The sequence below is a fragment of the Perca flavescens genome, chromosome 3, assembly GCF_004354835.1.
Source record: "Perca flavescens isolate YP-PL-M2 chromosome 3, PFLA_1.0, whole genome shotgun sequence".
In the NCBI taxonomy this organism is placed as follows: domain Eukaryota; kingdom Metazoa; phylum Chordata; class Actinopteri; order Perciformes; family Percidae; genus Perca; species Perca flavescens.
The window spans coordinates 39,273,448-39,298,447 of record NC_041333.1 but is presented as its reverse complement, the minus strand read 5'-3'; the positions used below and the strand labels follow the sequence as shown (position 1 = coordinate 39,298,447).

At 44.2% G+C, this 25,000-nt stretch overlaps 2 protein-coding genes across 7 annotated transcripts in view; both read right to left on the bottom strand.

Moving 5' to 3' along the window:
* The window catches only part of LOC114553116 (zinc finger protein 271), a 687,947-nt gene that overhangs the window by 131,849 nt on the left and 531,098 nt on the right, over nt 1–25,000 (bottom strand). The gene's annotated exons all lie outside the window — the stretch shown is intronic.
* Nucleotides 1–25,000, bottom strand: part of ltbp4 (latent transforming growth factor beta binding protein 4) — a 51,797-nt gene that overhangs the window by 21,985 nt on the left and 4,812 nt on the right. For 3 of the 6 annotated variants that reach the window (XM_028574236.1, XM_028574242.1, XM_028574241.1), the window contains exons 2-18: nt 23,331–23,576; nt 20,864–20,940; nt 20,586–20,777; nt 19,806–19,908; nt 18,226–18,285; nt 17,511–17,633; nt 12,457–12,633; nt 11,668–11,805; nt 9,482–9,823; nt 8,718–8,861; nt 7,064–7,195; nt 6,508–6,633; nt 6,308–6,421; nt 4,609–4,728; nt 3,232–3,345; nt 2,889–3,008; nt 1,839–1,958 (exon numbers count right to left, since the gene is read on the bottom strand). In XM_028574236.1, coding sequence (XP_028430037.1) covers nt 1,839–1,958; nt 2,889–3,008; nt 3,232–3,345; nt 4,609–4,728; nt 6,308–6,421; nt 6,508–6,633; nt 7,064–7,195; nt 8,718–8,861; nt 9,482–9,823; nt 11,668–11,805; nt 12,457–12,633; nt 17,511–17,633; nt 18,226–18,285; nt 19,806–19,908; nt 20,586–20,777; nt 20,864–20,940; nt 23,331–23,576 — 2,448 coding nt within the window. The remainder of the gene's footprint in view (nt 1–1,838; nt 1,959–2,888; nt 3,009–3,231; nt 3,346–4,608; nt 4,729–6,307; nt 6,422–6,507; nt 6,634–7,063; nt 7,196–8,717; nt 8,862–9,481; nt 9,824–11,667; nt 11,806–12,456; nt 12,634–17,510; nt 17,634–18,225; nt 18,286–19,805; nt 19,909–20,585; nt 20,778–20,863; nt 20,941–23,330; nt 23,577–25,000) is intronic. The other 3 variants (XM_028574237.1, XM_028574239.1, XM_028574240.1) reach the window with 3 other exon arrangements.

The following is a 25,000-nucleotide window of genomic DNA, read 5'->3' as shown; positions in this document are numbered from 1 at the left end:
CACTCGAGTATTTTTTTTATTAATTTTTATTTTTATTTTGGGACTCTCGAGTAGTCGGCTGCTCATTGGCTGCAAGTTGCAACAGTATATATAGGCGGCTATAGGCGCGAATTTTCATTCATTCATTTTTGAAAATGGAGGCTCAGGCTAGTGTCCCGGGACCCGATCAAGATCAACACATACAGACCCTTTCCAAAAAATTTGAATATCATGGAAAAGTTTATTTATTTCCATAATTCCATTCAAAACGTTAAACTTCCATAGATTATAGATTCAGGGCCCACAACTTAAACAATTTCAAGTATTTAGTTTTTTATTTGTACATAATTTGGGCTTCCAGCTCATAAAACCCACGAAAACAGGATTTCAAAAAAATCTGAATACTGTGAAGAAATCACCATAAGAAGGACTGGACTGCTGGCCAGTGGTCCAAGGTCCTCTTTTCCGATGAAAGTAAAGTGTGCCTTTCATTCGGGAATCAAGGTCCAAGGGTTTGGAGGAAGACGGGTGAGGAACAGAACCCAAGCTGCTTGAGGTCCAGTGTGAAATATCCCCAGTCAGTCATGATTTGGGGTGCAATGTCCAGTGCAGGTGTCGGTAAACTCTGCTTTCTTAAATCCAAGGTCACCGCATCAGTCTACCAGAATGTTTTAGAGGACTTCATGATTCCTTCTGCTGAGGATCTGTATGGAGATGCAGGTTTCATCTTCCAGCAGGACCTGGGCCCCTGCCCATACCGCCAGAAGCACCAAAACCTGGTTTGATGCCCATGCCATCACAGTGCTTGACTGGCCAGCCAACTCGCCGGACCTAAACCCCATTGAGAATCTATGGAGGTATTATCAGGAGGAAAATGAGCGGCACCAGACCCAAAAACAAGTCTGGGCTTCCATAACTCCCAGGCAATGCCACAGGCTGACTGCCTCGATGTGGCATCGAGGCAGTGATTAAGGCAAAGGGATTCCCTACCAAGTACTGAAGATTGACGTATCGTTTTGAAAGTACCATATTTTGATTGATTTGATGTGATCCTAATTTATTTTTTTTCTGCAAAAACTGAGAAGTAAATGGTGATTTCTTCACAGTATTGTAATTTTTTGAAATCCTGTTTTCGTGGGTTTTATGAGCTGGAAGCCCAAATTATGTAGAAATAAACAACTAAATACTTGAAATTGTTTAAGTTGTGGGCCCTGAATCTATAATCTATGGAAGTTTAACGTTTTGAATGGAATTATGGAAATAAATAAACTTTTCCATGATATTCAAATTTTTTTCAAAGGATCTGTAGCTAAAAAGCAAAAAAAAAAAAAAAACGTCTCTGCAGGTACTGGGAGAACTGGGTAGGGAAATACCCGTGGATTACTGCAGTTTTACACGATGCAAACAAAGCGTTTTGCAATGTATGTAGGAAGGAGTTTGGTGGGGGGTCCGACGTCAGGCTGCATGCTAGCAGCAAACCACATATAGCTAACAGCACAACTGTACAGACCATGGTCTCATTGTTCTTTATATTAAGCTGGAGGATGACTCCACAGATAGTGAAATAGCTGCTGCTGAGCTGACCTCGTGGTCCACTGGGTGACCCCCCCCCCTTGTCACAAACATACTGGCACCTCTCGCGTCTGACTTCTCCCAGAGCCTCGAGTGAAGAGAGACATGGACATTTTCCATTGCAACTGATGCCTCTAATAAAGGCAATGTGAAAACATTCCCATCTCGGTGAGATTCTGGGCCCTCGAGCAAGGGGTCCAAAACAGGATGTTAGCCGAACACAAACTCAGCATCCATAACATCGTGTGTGTGTGTGTGTGTGTGTGTGTGTGTGTGTGTGTGTGTACCTGAACACAGTCCGTTAACAGTGTGGTATCCCTGCTGACAGTCCACGCAGCTGAAGGACCCGTCAGTGTTCACACACCGCTGACCGGGACAAGACTGTCCGTCCTCACACTCGTCCACGTCTGCAAGACCAAAGAGGGGTTAGTACCGCACGCAGAGGCCAATCAGCGGGCGCCAATCAGCGGGCGCCAATCAGCGGGCGCCAATCAGCGGGCGCCAATCAGCGGGCGCCAATCAGCGGACGCCAAGCAGCGGGCGCCAAGCAGCGGGCGCCAAGCAGCGGGCTTTACAAGAGAATTAAACAGCATTAAAGGAACACAACACAAACAACATTATTAAAGAGTTAAACAGAGTGAATAGTATATTATAGCTGTAGTAGTACCTGCACACTGTCTGTTGATGAGTGTGTGTGAGTGTGTGTGTGTGTACCTTAACACTGTCTGTTGATGATGTGTGTGTGTGTGTGTGTGTGAGTGTGTGAGTGTGTGTGTGTACCTTAACACTGTCTGTTGATGAGTGTCTGTGAGTGTGTGTGAGTACCTGAACACGGTCTGTTGATGAGTGTCTGTGAGTGTGTGTGTGTACCTGAACACGGTCTGTTGATGAGTGTCTGTGAGTGTGTGTGTGTACCTGAACACTGTCTGTTGATGAGTGTCTGTGAGTGTGTGTGTGTACCTGAACACTGTCTGTTGATGAGTGTCTGTGAGTGTGTGTGTGTGTGTGTACCTGAACACCTGAACACTGTCTGTTGATGAGTGTGTGTGTGTGTGTGTGTACCTGAACACTGTCTGTTGATGAGTGTGTGTGTGTGTGTGTGTGTGTGTACCTGAACACTGTCTGTTGATGAGTGTGTGTGTGTGTGTGAGTGTGTGTGTGTACCTGAACACTGTCTGTTGATGTGTGTGTGTGTGTGTGTGTGTGTGTGTGTGTGTGTGTGTGTGTGTACCTGAACACTGTCTGTTGATGTGTGTGTGTGTGAGTGTGTGTGTGTGTGTACCTGAACACTGTCTGTTGATGAGTGTGTGTGTGTGTGAGTGTGTGTGTGTGTGTACCTGAACACTGTCTGTTGATGAGTGTGTGTCCTGGTCGGCAGGACACGCAGCGGTACGATCCCACCGTGTTCACACACATCTGACCGGGACACTGAGACGGCTCCGCACACTCATCTACATCTGAACACACACAGATACACACACACAGATACACACACAGATACACACACACACAGATACACACACACACAGATACACACACACACAGATACACACACACACACACAGCGGGTTAGCTTAGCTTAGCATAACGGCAGGAAACGGGGGAAATATGTAGCCTGGCTCTCGTTAAAAGCTCACTGACTAACACACACGTTATGTCTGCTATGTTTCATATGTACACCTGCACAGGTGCTGTTGTGGAGCTTGTAGCCGTGGCGACAGACACATCGGTAGCTCCCGGGGGTGTTTTCACAGCGGCCGTTGGTGCACGCCGCCTGGCGACACTCGTCGATGTCTGCAGACAATCACAGCGCCAGACTGATGAGACTTCGGTTCAAAAACATGTGATCGAGTCTGGATGCACTTTATAAAAAAGACTTCAGCACTTTATAAATATCTATGCACTTTATGAGAGGCTCTAGGCACTTTACATTTTAGCTTGGTTTGCACATTTTGTATTATATTTCTTGTAATTCTTGTATGGTTTATATTTGTTAGGTAGCCTACTGTATGTTTAAATGTATAAATTGTAATTTGTAAAAACTTAATAAAGCTCTAAAAAAACAAAAAAAAGAAACACACAGTGGTTCCCCAGCCACCAGACTCCATTGATAAAATGGCTAATTTAAAGCGTAACTCTCGCCAAAATGCATCCTAGGGTCTTTTTGTGAATGTACGTGAGTCAAACTTTAGTTTAAAAGCACATTTAGGATGGAATCGCCACTTTTAAGATTTACCGTGTTCTCGTTTTTCGGTCAAATGGCCTTCTGAATGGGAGTGCTAGGGGCACTATCATGCTAGTCTCAAAATAGCTATTTTTAAAACACTAAGAAGGCTCGACACAACATGAAACTATGCTTGAAGTATCACCAGGGGCTCTACACGTGAACGAAAGCATTGACAACATTGTTTGTGTACACAGAGTTTACTAAAAAGAAAGTTTTGAGCAACTCACCGTAGCTGTTGTTGTTTCCAGCCACTACCACCTCGGCAGTCAAAACGAGTCGATATCCGAATGCGAATAAACGGACTCCATATAAGGCTCCTTTTTCAACTACGAGGTCAATAACGACAAAACAACGACTTATCCGTGCATTTATATGGAACTAAGCTTTAGGAGCTTTCCATCTTTACTCTCCTCCTTGTTACGCTGCATTCGGAGATCGATTGTTAATAACTGATAAAATGGCTGCGGCTGGAAACAACAACAGCTACGGTGAGTTGCTCAAAACTTTCTTTTTAGTAAACTCTGTGTTCACAAACAATGTTGTCAATGCTTTCGTTCACGTGTAGAGCCCCTGGTGATACTTTGAGCAAAGTTTCATGTTGTGTCGAGCCTTCTTAGTGTTTTAAAAATAGCTATTTTGAGACTAGCATGAAAGTGCCCCTAGCACTCCCATTCAGAAGGCCATTTGACCCAAAAAACGAGAATACGGTAAATCTTAAAAGTGGCGATTCCATCCTAAATGTGCTTTTAAACTAAAGTTTGACTCGTGTACTTTCACAAAAAGACCCTAGGATGCATTTTGGCGAGAGTTACACTTTAAGGAGCGTTTACCTGCACAGACCCTGTTGATCAGGGCGAAGCCCGGCCGACACGACACGCAGCGGTACGAGCCCTGACTGTTCACACACTCCTGACCGGGACACTGGAGAGGGTCCTCACACTCGTCCACATCTGGAACACACACACAGACACACACACACACACAGAGACACACACAAACACACACACACACACACACACAGACAGACAGACACACAAACACACACACACACACAAACACACACACACACACACACACACACACACACACACACACACACACACACACACAGACAGACAGACACAACACACACACACACACACACACACACAGACACACACACACAGTCCCGAAATCACCAAACTTAACCAGACTCCATGTAAATAATCAGGACTCTTATCATCGTAAAACACACTTCATTCAAAGTGGACAGAAACAAAATAAAACTATCAAAAGCCGTCTTGGTTCATCTTTCCACTGTTCCAACAATCATCACTCTGGTTTGGTTGAAATAAACCCTTAATTCACCCATTTACATGTGGAGATATGCGGGCTCTATATATGCTAAAAGTCCTGATTATTTACATGGAGTCTGGTGGAGATATGTTGGCTCTATACACGCTAAAAGTCCTGATTATTTACATGGAGTTTGGTGGAGATATGCTGGCTCTATACACGCTAAAAGTCCTGATTATTTACATGGAGTTTGGTGGAGATATGCTGGCTCTATACACGCTAAAAGTCCTGATTATTTACATGGAGTCTGGTGGAGATATGCTGGCTCTATACACGCTAAAAGTCCTGATTATCTACATGGAGTCTGGTGGAGATATGCTGGCTCTATACACGCTAAAAGTCCTGATTATTTACATGGAGTCTGGTGGAGATATGCTGGGTCTATACACGCTAAAAGTCCTGATTATTTACATGGAGTCTGGTGGAGATATGCTGGCTCTATACACGCTAAAAGTCCTGATTATTTACATGGAGTCTGGTGGAGATATGCTGGCTCTATACACGCTAAAAGTCCTGATTATCTACATGGAGTCTGGTGGAGATATGCTGGCTCTATACACGCTAAAAGTCCTGATTATTTACATGGAGTCTGGTGGAGATATGCTGGGTCTATACACGCTAAAAGTCCTGATTATTTACATGGAGTCTGGTGGAGATATGCTGGCTCTATACACGCTAAAAGTCCTGATTATTTACATGGAGTCTGGTGGAGATATGCTGGGTCTATACACGCTAAAAGTCCTGATTATTTACATGGAGTCTGGTGGAGATATGCTGGCTCTATACACGCTAAAAGTCCTGATTATTTACATGGAGTCTGGTGGAGATATGCTGGGTCTATACACGCTAAAAGTCCTGATTATTTACATGGAGTCTGGTGGAGATATGCTGGCTCTATACACGCTAAAAGTCCTGATTATTTACATGGAGTCTGGTGGGTTTGGTGATGGTGATTTTTTTTTTATCAATTACTTACAAATGTTGTTCTTTTTTACGTCTTTTTCAATGTGTTTTTTTTGGACACTGTGCATCGTTTTTGTTTTGACTTTTTTTTACGCTGACACTTTTTTCGGACATTTTGACGCCTTTGTTCAACGTTTTTCCGACGTTTTGATGTTTTTTTTCTATGTTTTTTTTACATTTCACCAACGTTTTTTTCCAATGTTCAATCTCTTTAGAAAGATGCGTCTTTACCTGTGCAGGAGTTTCCGCTGAACCTGTAACCAAGGCGACAGACACACCTGTAGCTGCCCGGCATGTTGTCACAGCGACCGTCGCCGCAGGGGTTCTGCAGACACTCGTCGATGTCTGAGGACGCGGAGCAGAGGTGAGAAGAAGAAGAAGAAAGAAACAATGGGAATGACATAAAGAAACAAACAGGAAGTGGGCGTCACCTTGGCAACTGGTCTGCTGGCTGCCGCTCCGGTATCCTGACGGACACACACACCGGTAGCTCCCCACGGTGTTCACACACTTCCCCACGGCACACACACCTGGGGACTGCACACACTCGTTCAAATCTGCTCACACAAAACACACACACACACACACACACACACACACACACACGCACACAGACACACACACACAGAGACACACACAAACACACACATACACACAGAAATCAAATTCCCAAAAATGTCATATTATTAAATATATCATAAAAATATATTTTAAAAAAAGCTCAACATCTGACAAAAATATGTAAAATATCCTAAAACCTATTAGTGAAATATCCCAAAAAAGGGAAACATAGTTAAATTATTAGTAAATATCAGACAAAGATTTGCAAAATATAACAAGAAAATCCATTGAAATATCAGAAAAGCACTATCGAAAAATATGATTTAAATATTCAGATGAAGTAAAGTTATTATTATTTCTATTATTATTATTATTAGTAGTATTATTATTACTAATAGGACTAATGGTAGTGATAGTAATGCTGACCTTGGCAGTGTGTGTGCTGAGCGTTGGGCTGATGTCCCTCATCACACACACAGCTGTGTTTCCCTCCGGGCTGATCCACACACCGGCCACGGCCACACACACCGGGTCTGCTCTCACACACACCTCGCACTGCTGCACACACACACACACACACACACACACACACACACACACACACACACACACACACACACACGCACAGACAGACACACACACACACACACACACACACACACACACAGACAGACACAAAACACACACACACACACAGACAGACACACACACACACAGACAGACAGACAAGAATGCACACACAGACACATACAGACACACACATACAGACACACACACCACACACACACACACACACACACACACACACACACACACACACACACACACACACACACACACACACACACACACACACACACACAGACAGACAAGAACACACACACACACACACACACACACACACACACACACACACTTTAGTTATGATCTTTTGTCTCGTTTATGAACTTTTTCATCACTTCCCTGATGTTGTAACTCTAACTAACGCTGTTAACAAGCTTGTTAAACTGTAACTAAAGCTTGTGCACTAGAATCTTGATGAAGGTACTTGATGAAACTACATGTTGTATTTCTTTGAAGAATTCAACACTTTGATCTGAAATCTTTCATTTAAAGAGTTAAAGAGTTAAAGTCTTGTAACTAAAATATAAAAGAAGTCTTTGCTCAGAGGCAGATTTCAGCTGGCAGTAAACTCAGGTGGAAATAGTTCACAGGTGTGTGTGTTTGTGTGTTTGTGTCTGTGTGTGTCTTTCTGTGTGTGTGAGTGTGTGTGTGTGTGTGTTTGTGTGAGTGTGTGTGTCTGTGTCTGTGTGTGAGTCTGTGTGTGCGTGTGTGTGTGTGTGTTAGGTATGTCTCCACTAACTGAACACAGATGGCCTGCTCAGTGTTCAAATAAATCGGAAAAGAGAGCTGAGGGGTCCTGGTGTCTCCTCGTTAACACAAACACTCCATAATGTGGTTTTAATGTCCCTGGTCGGTCTCCAGACACGGTGTACTACATGTTCTCTACAAGTCTGTGATGGACTGAGGCAATAGTTGCACACTAATGCTAATTCCAGTGTGGCCCTTAGCACTAGCGGTGCCAGAATTTTGATTGTAGGTGGGCCTCCAGAAAACTGGATGGGCCAGTTAAAATAAGCCCAAAAAAAAACGGGTTCCCCCTGTATACAGACAGCCAGACACTAACGTTAACGTTAGCCCGACTGTTAGCCTACTTGCCTTGCTGGTGTGAGGTTATGCTGTTCATATTTGCTAGCTAATAGCTACGGTCTGTGTCTGTCTCATTAAGCTTGCTTGAAAAGCTTGCGCGCAAATGTCATTCATTTCATTGGATCACTTGCTGGTGACGATGCAGCCTGTGAGCGGGGCTTAAGAGTCCACACGTGGGGTGATTGGCTGAGAAGCTTTCACTCAAAGCTTTCCTCAGGCTGCTTATTGGATGAACTTGCTAGAATGAAAATCACTCACTACTCACTATAGGCCTGGGTCAAAATGGCCCAATGGTAGCGCCGCAGGTGGCCCTTAGAGAAGTTGAGTTGGACCCCCCCCCGCAACATGCTTTCAGTCTGCTGGTACTCACTCTGGATTCGGGTCGGCCGGGCTGTCGGTCTGACAGCTGGTCTCTGCAGAGGAGGGAGCTCACCGCTGGGCCTGGACCCACGCTCAGGGCTCTTTGGCTGGGCGGGCTGATCGGGCCGGGCCACAGAGGAGGAGCGACTGCCTGCTGAGGGAGAGAGAACCAATCAGACTTCGGACTGCTTTCGGGAAGTAACGTGTTGTTGTGACGGACAGCCTCCGTTACCTTAGTCTGGATTAGCGAAAGTACATTTCACAGGATAAAGCCTGACATCCGGCGCGTGGACCACTGCCAGATGTCAGGCTGCATCCCTCACGTTCTGCCCTCTCTGCGGGTTTCCGTTCTCAAACTACGTTCTCTTCGGGAAACAACAAACTTTGAGCTAGCGAGCTACACGCTGAAAATATCAAATTATGAAGAACATGTGGACGGTGCAACAAGTCAGGTCCGCTTAGTTCTTTCAGGGAATGATGGTAAAGATTTACACAGAATAGGTTTAGGGTGATTCCTCTCTAACTGGGAGGTTTGGGGACTGATTGGTGACACAAATGTTCCACCAAAACCAGTTCCTTCCTGAGACTATTTAGCAGAGCCACAGTGGCTGCGTCCGGAGCTTAGCGCCGCCCAAGACCGTTGTGATTGGTTTAAAGAAATGCAAACAACCCAGAGCGCTTTCTTCTCCTATCCCAGAATGCATCTGTGGTGTAGCCAGACATTCCTCCACAGCGCTGTGGAGATAGAGCTTGAAATCAAAGCACTACCGTTACCTTGACTCCCGGTGGATGGAGGCTGGGGTTTTGGTTGCGTTGTGATCGACGGGGCAGGGTCGGGCCGGTTCTGTTGTTGGGGCCCGGCTCTGCCTGGAGTCTGGGATTTGTCCTGGGTGGCCGAGGTGCCGGAGCCGCTGGGCTGCACGGGCCTTGGGGACGGGGAGACGCCCGGCCGGGGCTGGGGCTGGGGTGGACTGGGTCTGATGTGGGTTCTGCCGGTACCAGCTGATCCGCCGCTGGATCCGACACCTGAAGCAGAACTCAGTGAAGGACTTGCTCCCATTGCTGTGGCTCCAGAGGAAGAGGGTATCTGCTGAGACCTGGACCCAGAGCCTGGACCTGACAGGGTGGGGGGGAGGTGGACAAAAGATAGATGGAAGCAGTGATGTTGCATAGGTACATTCAAATCCAAAAGGACGCATTAAACTCACAATCAACGCACCCTATTCCCCCCGATAATGTGACACTGTGAACATCAAGGACCCTATTTTAACGATCTAAGTGCACGGCGTGAAGCACAGGTGTGTTTAGGGCGTGTCCAAATCCACTTTTGCTAGTTTGACGGCGGTAAAAAAGCATCCATGCGCATGGCTCAAAAGAGTTGTCCTTAGTGTCTTCATTAATCAGAGGTGTGTTTTGGGCGTAACATGTAATAAACCAATCAGAGATCATCTCCCATTCCCTTTAAAAGCTAGGCGTGTACGTAGCAAAGATACTTGCATCGGGCTTTGCGCTGCGCCCGGTGCAAGATAGGGCCCCACATCTGTGTTGAAATCATAGAAATAAACAAAAGAAACTTGCCGTCAAAAGTAAATAATCCACCGAGCTGTCACCTTTTCGACGCACAGATGAGGGCAGGGTAGGACAGACTAAATGCCCTTGATGCAACAAGACCAATCCTCGCCTCAAACATTTCAGCTCAGCAATCTCGACGGTATCATGGTAAATAATCTCATGTGGACACCAGTGTTTCCTCTATGTTGATTTTGTAGTGGCAGCCCGCCATGGCAAAAATTTCTGTCGCCACAGTATCAGCAATGGGGCAGATGCACGATGTAGTCGCGGTTGCCTTTTAAATGATCCTGCCGACACATTGGCTGCCGCTCACATTTCAATTTAACAACAAGTAGAACTATTCAGAGCTTACATACTGTTGAGTTTATTGTCAAAACGTTCACTTTCTCCCGAGTCGGCTATTAAACGAACAGCTCCACCAAAAACGTCACCGCGGTCATTTCAACAATCACGACTACACACTTGGTATTATGGTAAATAATCTCAAGTGGACACTGACTCACTCACATCACTGGGATGTTTTTTGTCCTGATGATCAGTTTGCAACTAAATCACACAGAATATCATATGATAACATCAGTCAAAAACGACGAGTGTGATCCATATGTGTTTGTGTTATGTGGTGAATGTGAAAATGAACTGCTACCTCCTCTGTCAGCTCTAGCCACTGAACAGAAATAAGCAGAGAAATCAGGCCAATCACAAAAGCTGGTCAGTCTGACATCATGTTGGCTGAGTTCATTACTATTCATGAGCTCGCCCAGTTTTGCTGGGTAAAGGATGCTGACAGCCAGGCTCTCATTGGCTAGCTGTTAGCCAATCAGATTCAAACAGCTTAGCTTGTAGATTATTAATGAGAATTGGCACAAATCGAGCCGAGTCTTCCTGCAGGCTTTATATACCACGCTAGAATGGCTTGAAACAAGGTAACCAAGGCATTTTCTCCACAAAAAATGTTACATAGTCCATGGTAGAACTTCACACATTACCACAAAGTCATGAAATACGTGTTTCGGGGCACCTTTAATAAATGCACTCGACCGATTTCCTGAAAACAACTTCTCTTTGTGTGCAAATGTTGGCAACATTAATGATGATAATGTTATGACCGCCACAGTTATTCGCACTTTGTTTCTAAGAAATAAGGGTTTTTTCCCCCTCCCCGTCAGTTTGATGGATTGCTCAAAAACACTACAATACCCATGACCCTCAGCTGCTGTTTCCATAGAGAAGATGCCAGTCAGAGGTGTGAATTAAAACTCTTTGTTGTTGCAGTTGGGAACAAAACCATAGTCATTATATTTGTCTACAAGCGACCCGTAATTCACAAACTTCAAGAACCAGATATTTTCTAGCACAGTTGTTAATGGTGAGCTTTTTGGTGGTACCCTGGTGATCCTGGTTCCTGTGAGGTACCAGTGCAGCTCCGCGGCCCCCCAAGTGCTCGGCCACTCTCTGGTTGAACTGCAGGGCTGAAGCCGAGTAGTGGTACCCGGGCCCGGCTGGACAGATCTCCTTAAAAGCCACTGCAGGAGGACGAAGGAGACAGAGAGATGAGAGTTAACAGTCTGAAACTAAATGTCCAGACAACTCCATGTGTTCATCTCCAGCAACACTTTGGGCCCTATTTTAATGATCTAAGCACACGGTGTGAAGCGCCTGGCGCAGGTGCGTTCAGGGCGTTTACGTATCCACATTCGAGCCAATCTGAAATTTTTACCAAACACTTAATTTTCTGCATTCTGGTGAATTTTTCTGCAACAATTTATGTTGCAAATCTCTTTATTCATGTAAAACATTGGTTGCCAAATCTAATGAGAATAAAATATGTGACATAACTCTTCAGTCTCTTGAATAAATCATCTCTTTGTCCGCTTAACGAAAGCATGCTATTGTAGCAAGGCTAGTGGCGTTATATAGTAGTCTGGATCAACGGAAGTACATTTCCGGGATAAAGCTAAACGCGTGTGTTGCCGTTCCTAAACTCCTGTTGCTTCGAGAAATCACAAAAAACTATTGAGCTATCAAACTATATGCTAAAAATGTCTTGTTTTGATGAAAATGTGGATGGTGCAGGCCTGCTTGGTGCTTGGTGCATCTGTGGTGTAGCCAGACCTTACTCTACAGCGCTGTGGAGATAGAGCTTGCTATGCGAGACCAGGTCCCTGGTAACCAACCTGAACCAAAGTAGGGACACCTCTGGCAGTCAGGTCCCCAGGCTTTGCCGACTCGGCTGCAGCAGCAGATCTGTTTGGTGATGTTCCTGAGGATGGGCAGGGAGCAGGAGGACCGACCCTGACCCGAACCCAGGACCCGGTGACACTGACCCTTCTCCTCCGATATCACACTGGTGGCTGCGGAGGACACACAGAACGGGCCACGCTTTATAAAAAGGACATCCTGGATCTGGTTGGACTGGGAGTCCAATCGGACTTCAAGAAGAGCGCTGCATGCAGAATCAACACATGCTGTTCCATTAAAACCAACGGAGAAACATTCAAGCGGCCTCGGCGGAGACTTGACACAATCAAGCAAGCTCTGACATCACAGCCCCCCAAAACTTCCCTGATTGATTCAATGTGAGGAAAAGAGAACTCGTAATTATTTACATTTAAGGAATCAGAGCCAGTGAGCTCCCAGTTTAAAAAATGAATCCGATAAATCCTTCTTCAAAGCCACCAGACTTCTCCTCGTTGAACACGGGAGTTGCTGCTCTAGTCGCTTGGTTAGTTTTAGTTATTGTGGGACTTTGGTGTTAGTTTGGATTCACCAAAGTGACACAATAATAAACTAACAAACTAAGCGATGGAGGGAGCGGTGGAGCAGCAACCCCATGTCCTGCGAGGTAAAATGACTTCTAGGAGAAGCAGAGATAGTGGCTTCAGCTCCCCGCCGTAATGGGCTGTCTGACAGCACGGTAAATTGGGAAAAAATATTCTAAAAAATGCCTCCACTTAAAGGGTTACTTTGCCAATTTTAAACCAGTTCTGTGTCATGGCAGTGTGTGCGGAGGAACGGCTTCCCTCCATGGCACCAGCTATTAGTTTCGTTAGTCTGAGGCTCTGTTCACACTTGCCGATTTTTTTGACAAGAAAAAAGTTGACTAGGGTGCTTTTGTAGTTAAAAAAAAGAATGAAATGCTGGCAGCGTTTTGGTTTCAATTAGCAGCCGAGAGCATCTTTTGTTGCTATGACAACAGCTACTGCTACAGTATCCTAGAGCGCTATGTGGAGCAGTGCTAATGTTAGATAAACAAAGTGGTGGAGCGAGCTAGAGAAAGAACAGAGAAAGAGGTGCTAACGTTATATTAAAAAAAAGTGGTGGAGCGATTATATCCTATTTATAGGATTATAACGTAAAAAAGACGCCATGTGTGAACATGTTTAGCATCGTTTTGGCCAATTGTCCAAACAAGTCCTGTAAGACTGCCTGAAGACGCACTTTTTTCAAAACTGGTCCCAGGGTGAAAACATTCGAAAACGCCGCCCTCGCGGCTTGGTTTGGACGGCGAAGCCGCATACTTGCGTATCGATGATGTCATTGCCACACCCCTCGACCTCTAGCCTTCGACCTCTTACCCCGCGACGATGTCTCATAACAAAAACAACAACACCAACAACGTAAACATGCATCCGTCCTACTACCCACAACCACACAGCACTGTAGCATCGAAGGTAGCTAGCTAGCTTGTGTTTTGGTTTGTTCTTCTACTGTCTGTTTGTATACAGATCGCAAGCATTATGCGCATGCTGTCGGTACACGATCTGTGCTGCCTGCACGATCCGTTCTGCGCATGCGCAAAATGTTCCTGCATGCGCTGTGGTACGAGGATTTACGACACTGCACGATCTGTTCCACGCTTCCGGTCAACAGCCTCCACAGGCAAGCTAACGTTAGTTTAGCTAACAGCTAATTCGGCTGACCACTAGGTGACTGTAGCGGTCTGCCGTTAGCCTCCACGGGCAAGCTAACGTTAGTTTAGCTAACAGCTAATTCAGCTAACCGCTAGCTGAGACAGCATGTAATAACTTTAAAAGACCCTCAAAATAAAACGAAAATAAACGTTAACATATATAACAGCTGTTACGTCAGTTCTACTTTACTTGAGCTCATTTAAAATACAATCACTCAACACTTGTCTTTATTGTTATTACTGTAAAGTCTCAATGTAGCTGTAGTCTGCTTCTCCCATTAAGTTTGACTTAACGTTATTTTAGACTGAATCTAGCTGTCAGCTAGCGGTTAGCCGAATTAGCTGTTAGCTAAACTAACGTTAGCTTCCCGGTGGAGGCTAGCGTGGAAAAGATCGCGCATTGCCGTATCCTCGGTAAAACTGTATTATCATCTGCGCACGCGCAGCACGGATCGGGTACCGACACATGCACCGCCTCTTCTCCGTTTTTGGTGAATTTATTATAACGATGACTCAAGTGTCTTCACTTGAATTTGAATGATTTACTGAAACTCAAATAACGCACACAGTACAGCACCTTGAAGAGAAAGGTAACAGCAGTCCAGTCTGGAGTACATTTCTACGTCACTGCAGCATGAGGAGAAGTTAAACCATTGAAAAGGACAAACGGACAGCCAACACAGCGGAGTACAAAACAAACTCACACAAAGAGCCAAGACAACAACGTTAGAGTTGAATCAGGCCGGCCTGTCTCCTAGAAATTCACCTTATAAACTTTATAAACTACAATCCTAATTCAGAAAATACACCACAGGTCTGTAATTTCCTCCAAATTTCCAAAGAAGTTTCCTGGATAGAAGTTTGTAATTTGGTAACAATCACAGGACAAATGTTACACTGCTACACGTCCACTTAATTCATTTTGATGAACTGCTTAAGTAACCACGCAGACCTATTCTGAGTCAGCCGAACATGTAAACATGTGAAATCTGTCCACAGGAGCATCTTCAATATCAAGTTTCCAAATATATAAATAATCCAAAAATATAAAATGTAACTTTTCCTTGAAACTAAGTACTTAGTTGCTCTAAACATCGGCACTGAAATGTCTTGGCGTTTCCGGAAAACTTCCTGGGAAATTAGAGGAAATGATTCAGAAGTTACCGACGGTTAGAGGAAAGGGTTAACGTATGTTTTTAAGGAAACAAACATTGTAATTTCTAGGAGACAAATTAGGGACGACGAGGACAGAAAACAACAGATCTCGCTCACAAAAAGAGCATTTCACTCTGCGGACGAGACAAAAAAAAACACACACACACACACACACACACACACACACACAGTGACAGACAGACAGACAGTATATAATACATGTACACACCCCTCCACAAGCGTTTCCAGCCCGTTTGGAAGCAGCAGAGAGACGAGACGTTGTCAGGCTTAATAAATCAGCTGAGATTAGAGCGTTGTCATTGGTTGCCCAGCGGACCAGCATCCTGCAGCGGACCCCCTAACCCCTCCTCATCCTCCTCTTCAACGAATGCCGGTCGGAATACGCAGAGCACCAGTCAGGCTTCACAGAACCCATCTGAGCACCAAAATTCGCCCACGTTATGGCTGGACAAAGAGTCCCGCTGACTTCAGCCAGAACAAAGAGCCCGTTGAGACGCTGGCTGAGTTCAGACAGACACGTCTGGCGACATTCACAGCTTTCAGAAGAACTAAGTTTCCTGAACACAGACTTTTTACGTTTTCTGCAAAACACAGAATAGCCTCTAACACGGGGCCACTGCCTATTTTAACCCTTGTGTTGTCTTCCCGTCGACCTGCAACTCTGTGTTTTTCTGGCTCGAAATTTCAACATTTTTGTTGTTCTTTTTCTACACTTTTTTCGACATTTTTGTTGATTTTATTCCAATTTTGTAACAATTTTTTGCCGTTTTTATAAATGATGTTGTCAATTTTGTAGTCGCTTTTTCCGATATTTTTGGTGACTTTTTCTTGCGTTTTTCAGGTTTTTTCCCGATATTTTATTTATTTTTTTGTCACCTTTGACGATGTTTTTTTGTCACTTTTCTCGATGTTATTGTATATTTTATTCCAAGTTTTTAACATTTTTTTTGTCACTTTTTTTGTAATTATGTTTTAGTCAATTTTTTCTTGCACTTTTTTTCTGATTTTTTTGGTGACTTTATATCTTGCATTTTTGTCGCTTTTTCCCATATTTTTTTTTTTTACACTTTTTTTTAAACAAGTCTTTGTCACCTTTGCCGATGTTTTTGAAGTTTTTGTGTCACTTTTTCAGATATTTTTGGGTACTTTTTTCCTGCGTTTTTATAGATTTTTTTCGACATTTGTCACTTTTTTCAACGTTCTTTTGTCATAGTTCTGATATAGAACATTTTTGAAAATGGGTCAAATTTGACAACAGGACGGTTAAACATCAATAAGATGTTGCATTATAGAAAATAATTGTTTCTTGCACCTTTATCTAAAAATGTGATCTTTAACCTGTTTTTCCAATTTTCAGTTTTTTATTCAGAGGATCAGAAATTTAGAAAATTACAAAATTTGCATCTGGGCTCCAATTATTCAACACTGCCATGGTATTCTCTCCCTCGTCCCACCTAGTTAAGCCCTGCCCCCGCCATTTGAGCACAGCAGCCAGACTTAAAGACAGAATGAGAATGGACGACGCGTTCGAAGTCGAATACCCAAAAACATTCAGCGTAATAATTGAAGCCGACACAATTTTGTAATTTTCAAAATTTCTGATTCCTTTGAATAAAACAGAAAATTGGAAAAACAGGTTAAAGATCACATTTTTTTATTTGTCAAGGTGAAAAAATATTGGATCTTTGAACCCATTTTTCTGTTTTTCCAAATGTTCGTTTCTGCTTAGAAAATTGAACTGATAAGCGTCGACCTGCAATTAATGCGTTTTTCTGGGTCGAAATTTCAACATTTTGTTTTTCTTTTTCTACACTTTTTTGACGATTTTATTCCAATTTTTGTAAAAAAATGTCACTTTTTTGGCGTTTTTTTTTAATTATGTTTTTGTCCATTTTTTAGTCGCTTTGTCCGATATTTTAAAAAAGAAATGAAAAATTCAGCGTATATTATATATATAATATATATACTGTATCAGATGGGTCAAAGTCAACAGATTTTTTAGATACACTTTGAGCTCAGAAGGATTCAGGAAGTTCTGACCTGGAGTCTACATATTCCTGATTTCATTCCCAAGCCGGCGGCTGTGTGTGTGTGTGTGTGTGTGTGTGTGTGTGTGTGTGTGTGTGTGTGTGTGTTACTTACAGATGCAGATTCCATGAGAGGCGTCGAGGATGAACCCCGCCCTACACACACAGCTATAGCTCCCCCTGGTGTTCACACAGATCCCGTTCTCACACAGCCCCGGCTGGAGGCACTCATTCACATCTACACACATTAACACACACACATTAACGTGAATATACACGTGCGCACACACACACACACACATTAACATGAATACACACACAAACACACACAGATGTGTATGAATATAGAGACACACGAGGGGACGAGGACACTCACACACATAGTACACACACACACACACAGAGATGTGTATGAATACAGAGACACACAAGTGGATGACACAGAGATGTGTATGAATACAGAGACACACAAGTGGATGAGGACACTCACACACACACACACACAGAGATGTGTATGAATACAGAGACACACAAGTGGATGAGGACACTCACACACACACACACACACACACACACACACACACACACACACACACACACACACACACACACACACACACACACACACAACTACAGCCGCTGACCAAAAACAGTTTTAATATTCTTGAACTTGAATCCAGATTTGGTCAGAGAGTCTTCAGTGATGCAGATCATCATTTATTACCATAATCAGTGATGAGAGGAAGACGTGGTTTTTGACCTACTTCCTGTGTGTGTGTGTGTGTGTGTGTGTGTGTGTGTGTGTGTGTGTGTGTGTGTGTGTAACTCACCAACACACTGCGTCCCATTGGCTCGCTCAAAACCAGCAGGACAGCTGCTGTTGCTTTGACCTGATGATGATGATGATGATGATCGATAATGGATTATTAAACACACACACACACACGCACACACGCACACAGGGACACAGACACACACACACACACACACACCCACACACAGCTGTGATTATTGACACAGAACAACAAGTAGGCCTATAATAATAATAATAATAATAATAATAATAAAGTGAGAGCCGGGACAAACATTTGATTTACATCCATTAACATTTGAGTTGATAAAGTCTTTTACATCTTTGAGATCAGAGGCCTACATGTACAATAACAAGGACATTCTCTGGGATTAAAGTCCCAATTTTACAAAGAAAACTGGAATATTCTCTGAGATTATAAAGTCACACATTTGCGAGAACAATTTCTTTTTAGAGATGATTGTCTGTGGCGGTAAATGGGGGCCTGTGCCCCCTTAATATTAAGCCTAGACCCACCCCCCCCCCCTAAAATTGCATGTGGCCCCCGGCCTGGCCCCTACATTTGAAATGGTTAATAGTAATGGAAAAATTAACGATAAAAACTCTGTAGTTCTCTGAAATTAAAGTCGTACATTTACAAGAAAAACAAAAAAAAGAGAAAAAGAAAAACCCATCTATGTGTTCTTACGATAGCAACACACATCACGCCACCAGATTCTCTTCATATTCTACACATTTTAACACAAGTACCAGAATAATGTGTGTGTGTGTGTGTGTTTCTTAACTTCTTGTTTTCTTTTTCCTTCAACTCTCTCTCTCTCTCTCTCTCTCTCTCTCTCTCTCTCTCTCTCTCTGGGTTCTTAAAGGTGTATTACGTCATTCTTTCTGATTTGACTGACGTAAAGTTGGACGCCAACGAGTGAGCTAATACAATTCCCCTTGTGTTTACACACACACACACACACACACACACACACACACACACACACACACACACACACACACACACACACACACACACACACACACAGATGTTTGATGTGTGTGTGTGTGTGTGTGTTAAAGGCCTACAGTCCCACAGAGCAGCATTCCTTTACTGTTAGTCAGCTCGACAAGAACACGGGGGAAGGATCATTACTGACTGTGTGTGTGTGTGTGTGTGTAAAGTGTGTAAAGTGTGTGTCTGTGTGTGTGTGTGATAATGTCAGATAGTTATATAAGCAGCTCCTGTTGGAATATTTCCAAAATATTTCAGTCATAAAGTATCAGACCTTTACGCAGAGAGACATATTTCACTGTGTGTGTGTGTGTGTGTGTGTGTGTGTGTGTGTGTGTGTGTGTGTGTGTGTGTGTGTGTGTGTGTGTGTGTGTGCGTGTTGGCAGTGCTCTGTTATTTTTGGTCAAACATCAACATCCCAGCGGTATTTTTGGAAAACAGCATCCGTACCTTGTCAGAACTCCTCGAAACAAAACTCAACTTTGGATGATCCTGTGCATGAAAGTAGATGTACTCAGGTACTGCACTTTGAGGTACTTGTACTCGGCGGTGGAAGACCCAACCCCCCCGCCTGTGTGTGTGTGTGTGTGTGTGTTCAGTACCTGTGTTATCAGGACAGAGGACGCAGTCGCTGATGCCCCAGGCCTTCCCGAACCCTCTGCAGCACGTTTCCCTGCTCCTCAGCCCGGGCAGGGGAGAGCTGCACTACGCACACACACACACACACACACACACACACACACACGTACACGCACACGTACACGCACACACACACGCACGCGCACACACACACATGCACACACACATGCACACACACACGCGCACAGACAGACACACGCACACACACGCACACACGTACACACACACACGTTAACATACTGTATATACAGTGCAGAAGATATTAGGCCCATAAGGGACATTATTCACACACTATTGAAATGCTCTCATACAGACCAATGAAATGCTAGGATTTCACTTCCAATAGTGTATATGGGACATGGTGGCCGGGTTGGCTCAGTGGGTAGAGCAGGCGCACATACACATAGAGGTTTATGCCTCAACGCAGAAGGTCCATGGTTCGGGTCCGACCTGTGACCATTTCCTGCATGACCTCTCTCTCTCTCTCTCTCTCTCTCTCTCTCTCTCTCTCTCTCTCTCTCTCTCTCTCTCTCTCTCTCTCGTCTAGCTGTCCTGTCAAGTTAAGGCGGAAAAGCCCAAAAACTAATCTATGTATATCAGTGCATTATAGTATTGTGTGTGAGGGCATTTCACTGTTCATGTGAAGAAGTAATGCTGAACATGTTTGTGTGTGTGTGTGTGTGTGTGTGTGTGTGTGTGTGTGTGTGCGTGTGTGTGCGTGTGTGTGCGTGTGGGTCTCTCACCTGTCCGTCTCGGACCTCTCTGAAGCAGTACTTGAACCCGGACTGTTGGCTGAACGTGCCGTCCCCTCCCACCCTCTGAGCCTGGACCCCCCCGCTGCGGGCCGGTGCCGGGGCGCCCGCTGACCCCCCCGAGGAGGAGGAAGAGGATGAGGAGGGGGGGAGCGTCCGGAGGGTGGGGCTGAATCCAGACACCTAAGGGGGGAGGGAGGGGGGAGACAAACTGCTGAGCAACAACCCCAACAGCTGACTGGAACTTTGGGGACGTTTGATTCCGTTACCTTCAGCACCTGGTGGATCTTCACACTGGCCTCAGGGGGGTGCTGCACGCTCACCTTCACCAGTGAGGGCCCGACAGCTGCACACACACACACACACACACACACACACACACAACACACAAAAGGACACACACACACACACACACTCTGTTTATTTATTCTGTTATATATTATACTAAACTGTGCTATATTATACCCATCCTATACTGAATTATATTTGATATTCTATTAAGTATCAGACAAAAAATAAATTTTCCTTATTATCTTATTTTGAAAGTGCTTTAAAGTACGTAATCTGACTCGTATGGCAACGTAAAGCACAGTGCTGGTCAACTTCCCTAATTAAAAGCATAAGTTATATCCACGAAGAACATTTCTTTTCCATCCAGATCCATTTTAAAAGCCTAACAAAAGGTCCGAGGCTGCAGATGAGCTGGATGCCCTGAAGACTTCACATCTGTTATGTGCTCATCTTAAGTCAAATTGACAATGTTTACATGCACACTAATATTCCACTATTATCTGAATGTTGCAATATTTCCAGATTTGATACGGGTCATGTAAACAGCATATTCTGGTTGGATATTTTAAGGCCTTTTTCCAAATACAGCATTTCGTGTGTGATATGCTGCTATTCTTCAGGTTTTAGAAGCATTCTCTGGAGATGTATACGGTGCGTTTGAATCTGCGCCTAAATCTGGGTTTTTACAGCAGTTTGTGACAGTTTGTGGCCTCTCGCCTGTTTACAGCGTACGGTCAGCTCTGTGCGTTGCTACGGTTGCTGTGCACAAACCAACCAGCTGACAGACTGAAGGGCTGCAGACCCGATAAGAAGGAGAAACACAGCTACTTTCAAAACATTTTTAAAGGTCCCATGGCATACAGTTACAGTATTAGGGGACCACTAAGGTCTATATAAAAGAGACTTCAGATACAGTATTAGGGGACCACTAAGGTCTATATAAAAGAGACTTCAGATACAGTATTAGGGGACCACTAAGGTCTATATTAAAGAGACTTCAGATACAGTATTAGGGGACCACTAAGGTCTATATAAAAGAGACTTCAGATACAGTATTAGGGGACCACTAAGGTCTATATAAAAGAGACTTCAGATACAGTATTAGGGGACCACTAAGGTCTATATTAAAGAGACTTCAGATACAGTATTAGGGGACCACTAAGGTCTATATAAAAGAGACTTCAGATACAGTATTAGGGGACCACTAAGGTCTATATAAAAGAGACTTCAGATACAGTATTAGGGGACCACTAAGGCCTATATAAAAGAGACTTCAGATACAGTATTAGGGGACCACTAAGGCCTATATAAAAGAGACTTCAGATACAGTATTAGGGGACCACTAAGGCCTATATAAAAGAGACTTCAGATACAGTATTAGGGGACCACTAAGGTCTATATAAAAGAGACTTCAGATACAGTATTAGGGGACCACTAAGGCCTATATAAAAGAGACTTCAGATACAGTATTAGGGGACCACTAAGGTCTATATAAAAGAGACTTCAGATACAGTATTAGGGGACCACTAAGGTCTATATAAAAGAGACTTCAGATACAGTATTAGGGGACCACTAAGGCCTATATAAAAGAGACTTCAGATACAGTATTAGGGGACCACTAAGGTCTATATAAAAGAGACTTCAGATACAGTATTAGGGGACCACTAAGGTCTATATAAAAGAGACTTCAGATACAGTATTAGGGGACCACTAAGGCCTATATAAAAGAGACTTCAGATACAGTATTAGGGGACCACTAAGGTCTATATAAAAGAGACTTCAGATACAGTATTAGGGGACCACTAAGGTCTATATAAAAGAGACTTCAGATACAGTATTAGGGGACCACTAAGGTCTATATAAAAGAGACTTCAGATACAGTATTAGGGGACCACTAAGGCCTATATAAAAGAGACTTCAGATACAGTATTAGGGGACCACTAAGGTCTATATAAAAGAGACTCCAGATACAGTATTAGGGGACCACTAAGGACTATATAAAAGAGACTTCAGATACAGTATTAGGGGACCACTAAGACCTTCAGATACAGTATTAGGGGACCACTAAGGTCTATATAAAAGAGACTTCAGATACAGTATTAGAGGACCACTAAGGTCTATATAAAAGAGACTTCAGATACAGTATTAGGGGACCACTAAGGCCTAGACTATATAAAAGCATCCAAAGAGCACCATGTCATGGGACCTTTAAAGACTTGGATATCAACAGGTTTTTGGATATGAGCTGAACTTTTTAAGAAGCCGGTTGAAGGAATGAAAGAGGGAGGCGGAGATGGAGTCCACCATCGCTGGAACACTGCGTGTAAATATTAGCGCAATATTCACTTTCATTAGAATATCATGTGCTTGGAAACGTAGTCAGTGTTTTATCTGTACGTTCTTTTGTTGGACACGCATTAATCACAGGTCAGAGGTCAGACTCACCTGCAGGCCTCCCTGCCTCCTGGCTCCGCCCCAGCGGCAGTAGGAACTCAGACTGGGTCAGCTCCTGATTGGCTGCCATGGCGGAGAACTGTGCGGGCTTGACGATCTCATTGGTGGAGGAGGGCGATGCAGCTGCGCCTACGGTGGCGGGCATCTGGCAGAACTTCCCGGTGAAGTTTGGCGGGCAGAGGCAGCGATCCTTCTGCACGCAGAGGCCTCCATTCTTACACAGCAGAGGGCAGAGGACTATGGGGGGACACACAAAAACTGATCAGACGCCAGCGTTGGAGTCAAGACCACCTAAACCAAGACCAAGTTATCACCAAGACCAGAATGTTTCGAAACAAGACAGAGACTTTGAGGGGTTGAGACCGAATCAAGACCGAGACTTTGAGGGGTTGAGACCGAGACAAGACCGAGATTTTGAGGGGTTGAAACCGAGACAGAGACGAGACCAAGACCTTCAAAAAGTGGTCTTGAGACCAAGACCAATCTCGAGTGCTACAACACTGTCAGACGCCACCTTTGTTTAGTGCTTTGAATGGAGGGAAGGTAAAAGGTGCTCTAAGCGATGTCACGAGTATTTTAGGCTACAACATTTTTTTGTCACATACAGCAAACATCTCCTCACTATCTGCTAGCTGCCTGTCCCCTGAACACACTGTAAAAAACATCTCTGCCTACCTATCGCCCAACATCGCTTAGAGGACTTTTAAGTTACTATACTTAAAGATATAAAAAATCATCATTGAAAAAAGCAGCGAAAACGTATCAGAAACGTCCAAAAAACGATAAAAACTTTGGAGAAAAAGTGACAAAAACTAGGTGGGCCAAAATTTCGGGCCTTGACTTCGACACAGGTGGTTCAAGTGCAATTTTTAGGGTCCAGTTCAGTTTAGTTTCTCCCTTAAGGATCAAAATGAGCTGCAAAACTGTTTATGGTTTTTAATGTGCATGTTTTAAATGAAAACATGCACACATTTAATGCTAAAATGCCTTAGTTGGGCGTTAAAGGTTAATACCAGTTGGTAACAAGCTCCGTCACACACACACACACACAAATGCACACACACACACACACACACATGCGCACACACACACACACAAAGGTCTGAGGCCAACACTAACAAACATCCATCAGGTTTACTGTCGGCCTGAAAACACTTGCCGTCTGTTTCACAACCCTTTACTGTTTACTTTCAGACTGCACAGATGCATTCTGGGAGAAGCAGTACTCTCTCCCCCCACCCACCCACCCACCCACCCCCCTCCCTGTTGCTAAGTGACCAGTGTGTGAGGTCAGCCCTCGTGGGATGGAGGTGAGAGCAAAGTAGGCGCCACCAGAACCAGCCAGCCACTTCCTAGCTTCCTGTTTTCAGCGCCTAGCGACAGGATGCGGGTGCATTGTTTACCCAGAGTTCAGCGGGGTGTTGGAACTGCCGCTTATGAGCCGATATTACCCAGAAGGCCGTGCGGGCAGGAAGGAAACCTGCAGCTTTTAACGCCAGGTTCTTGTCTCCCTATGATCTCTATCAGCAGCTCTGTAACGTGGACTTCCCCTGTAGGTAGACCACTTGGGTCCAAGTGGATAATGAGAGGGGTGAAACGAAGAAGGAGGGGTCCCAGGGGCCGATGATGTCATGGCGTCTTGCCATTTTTTTTTTTTTAAA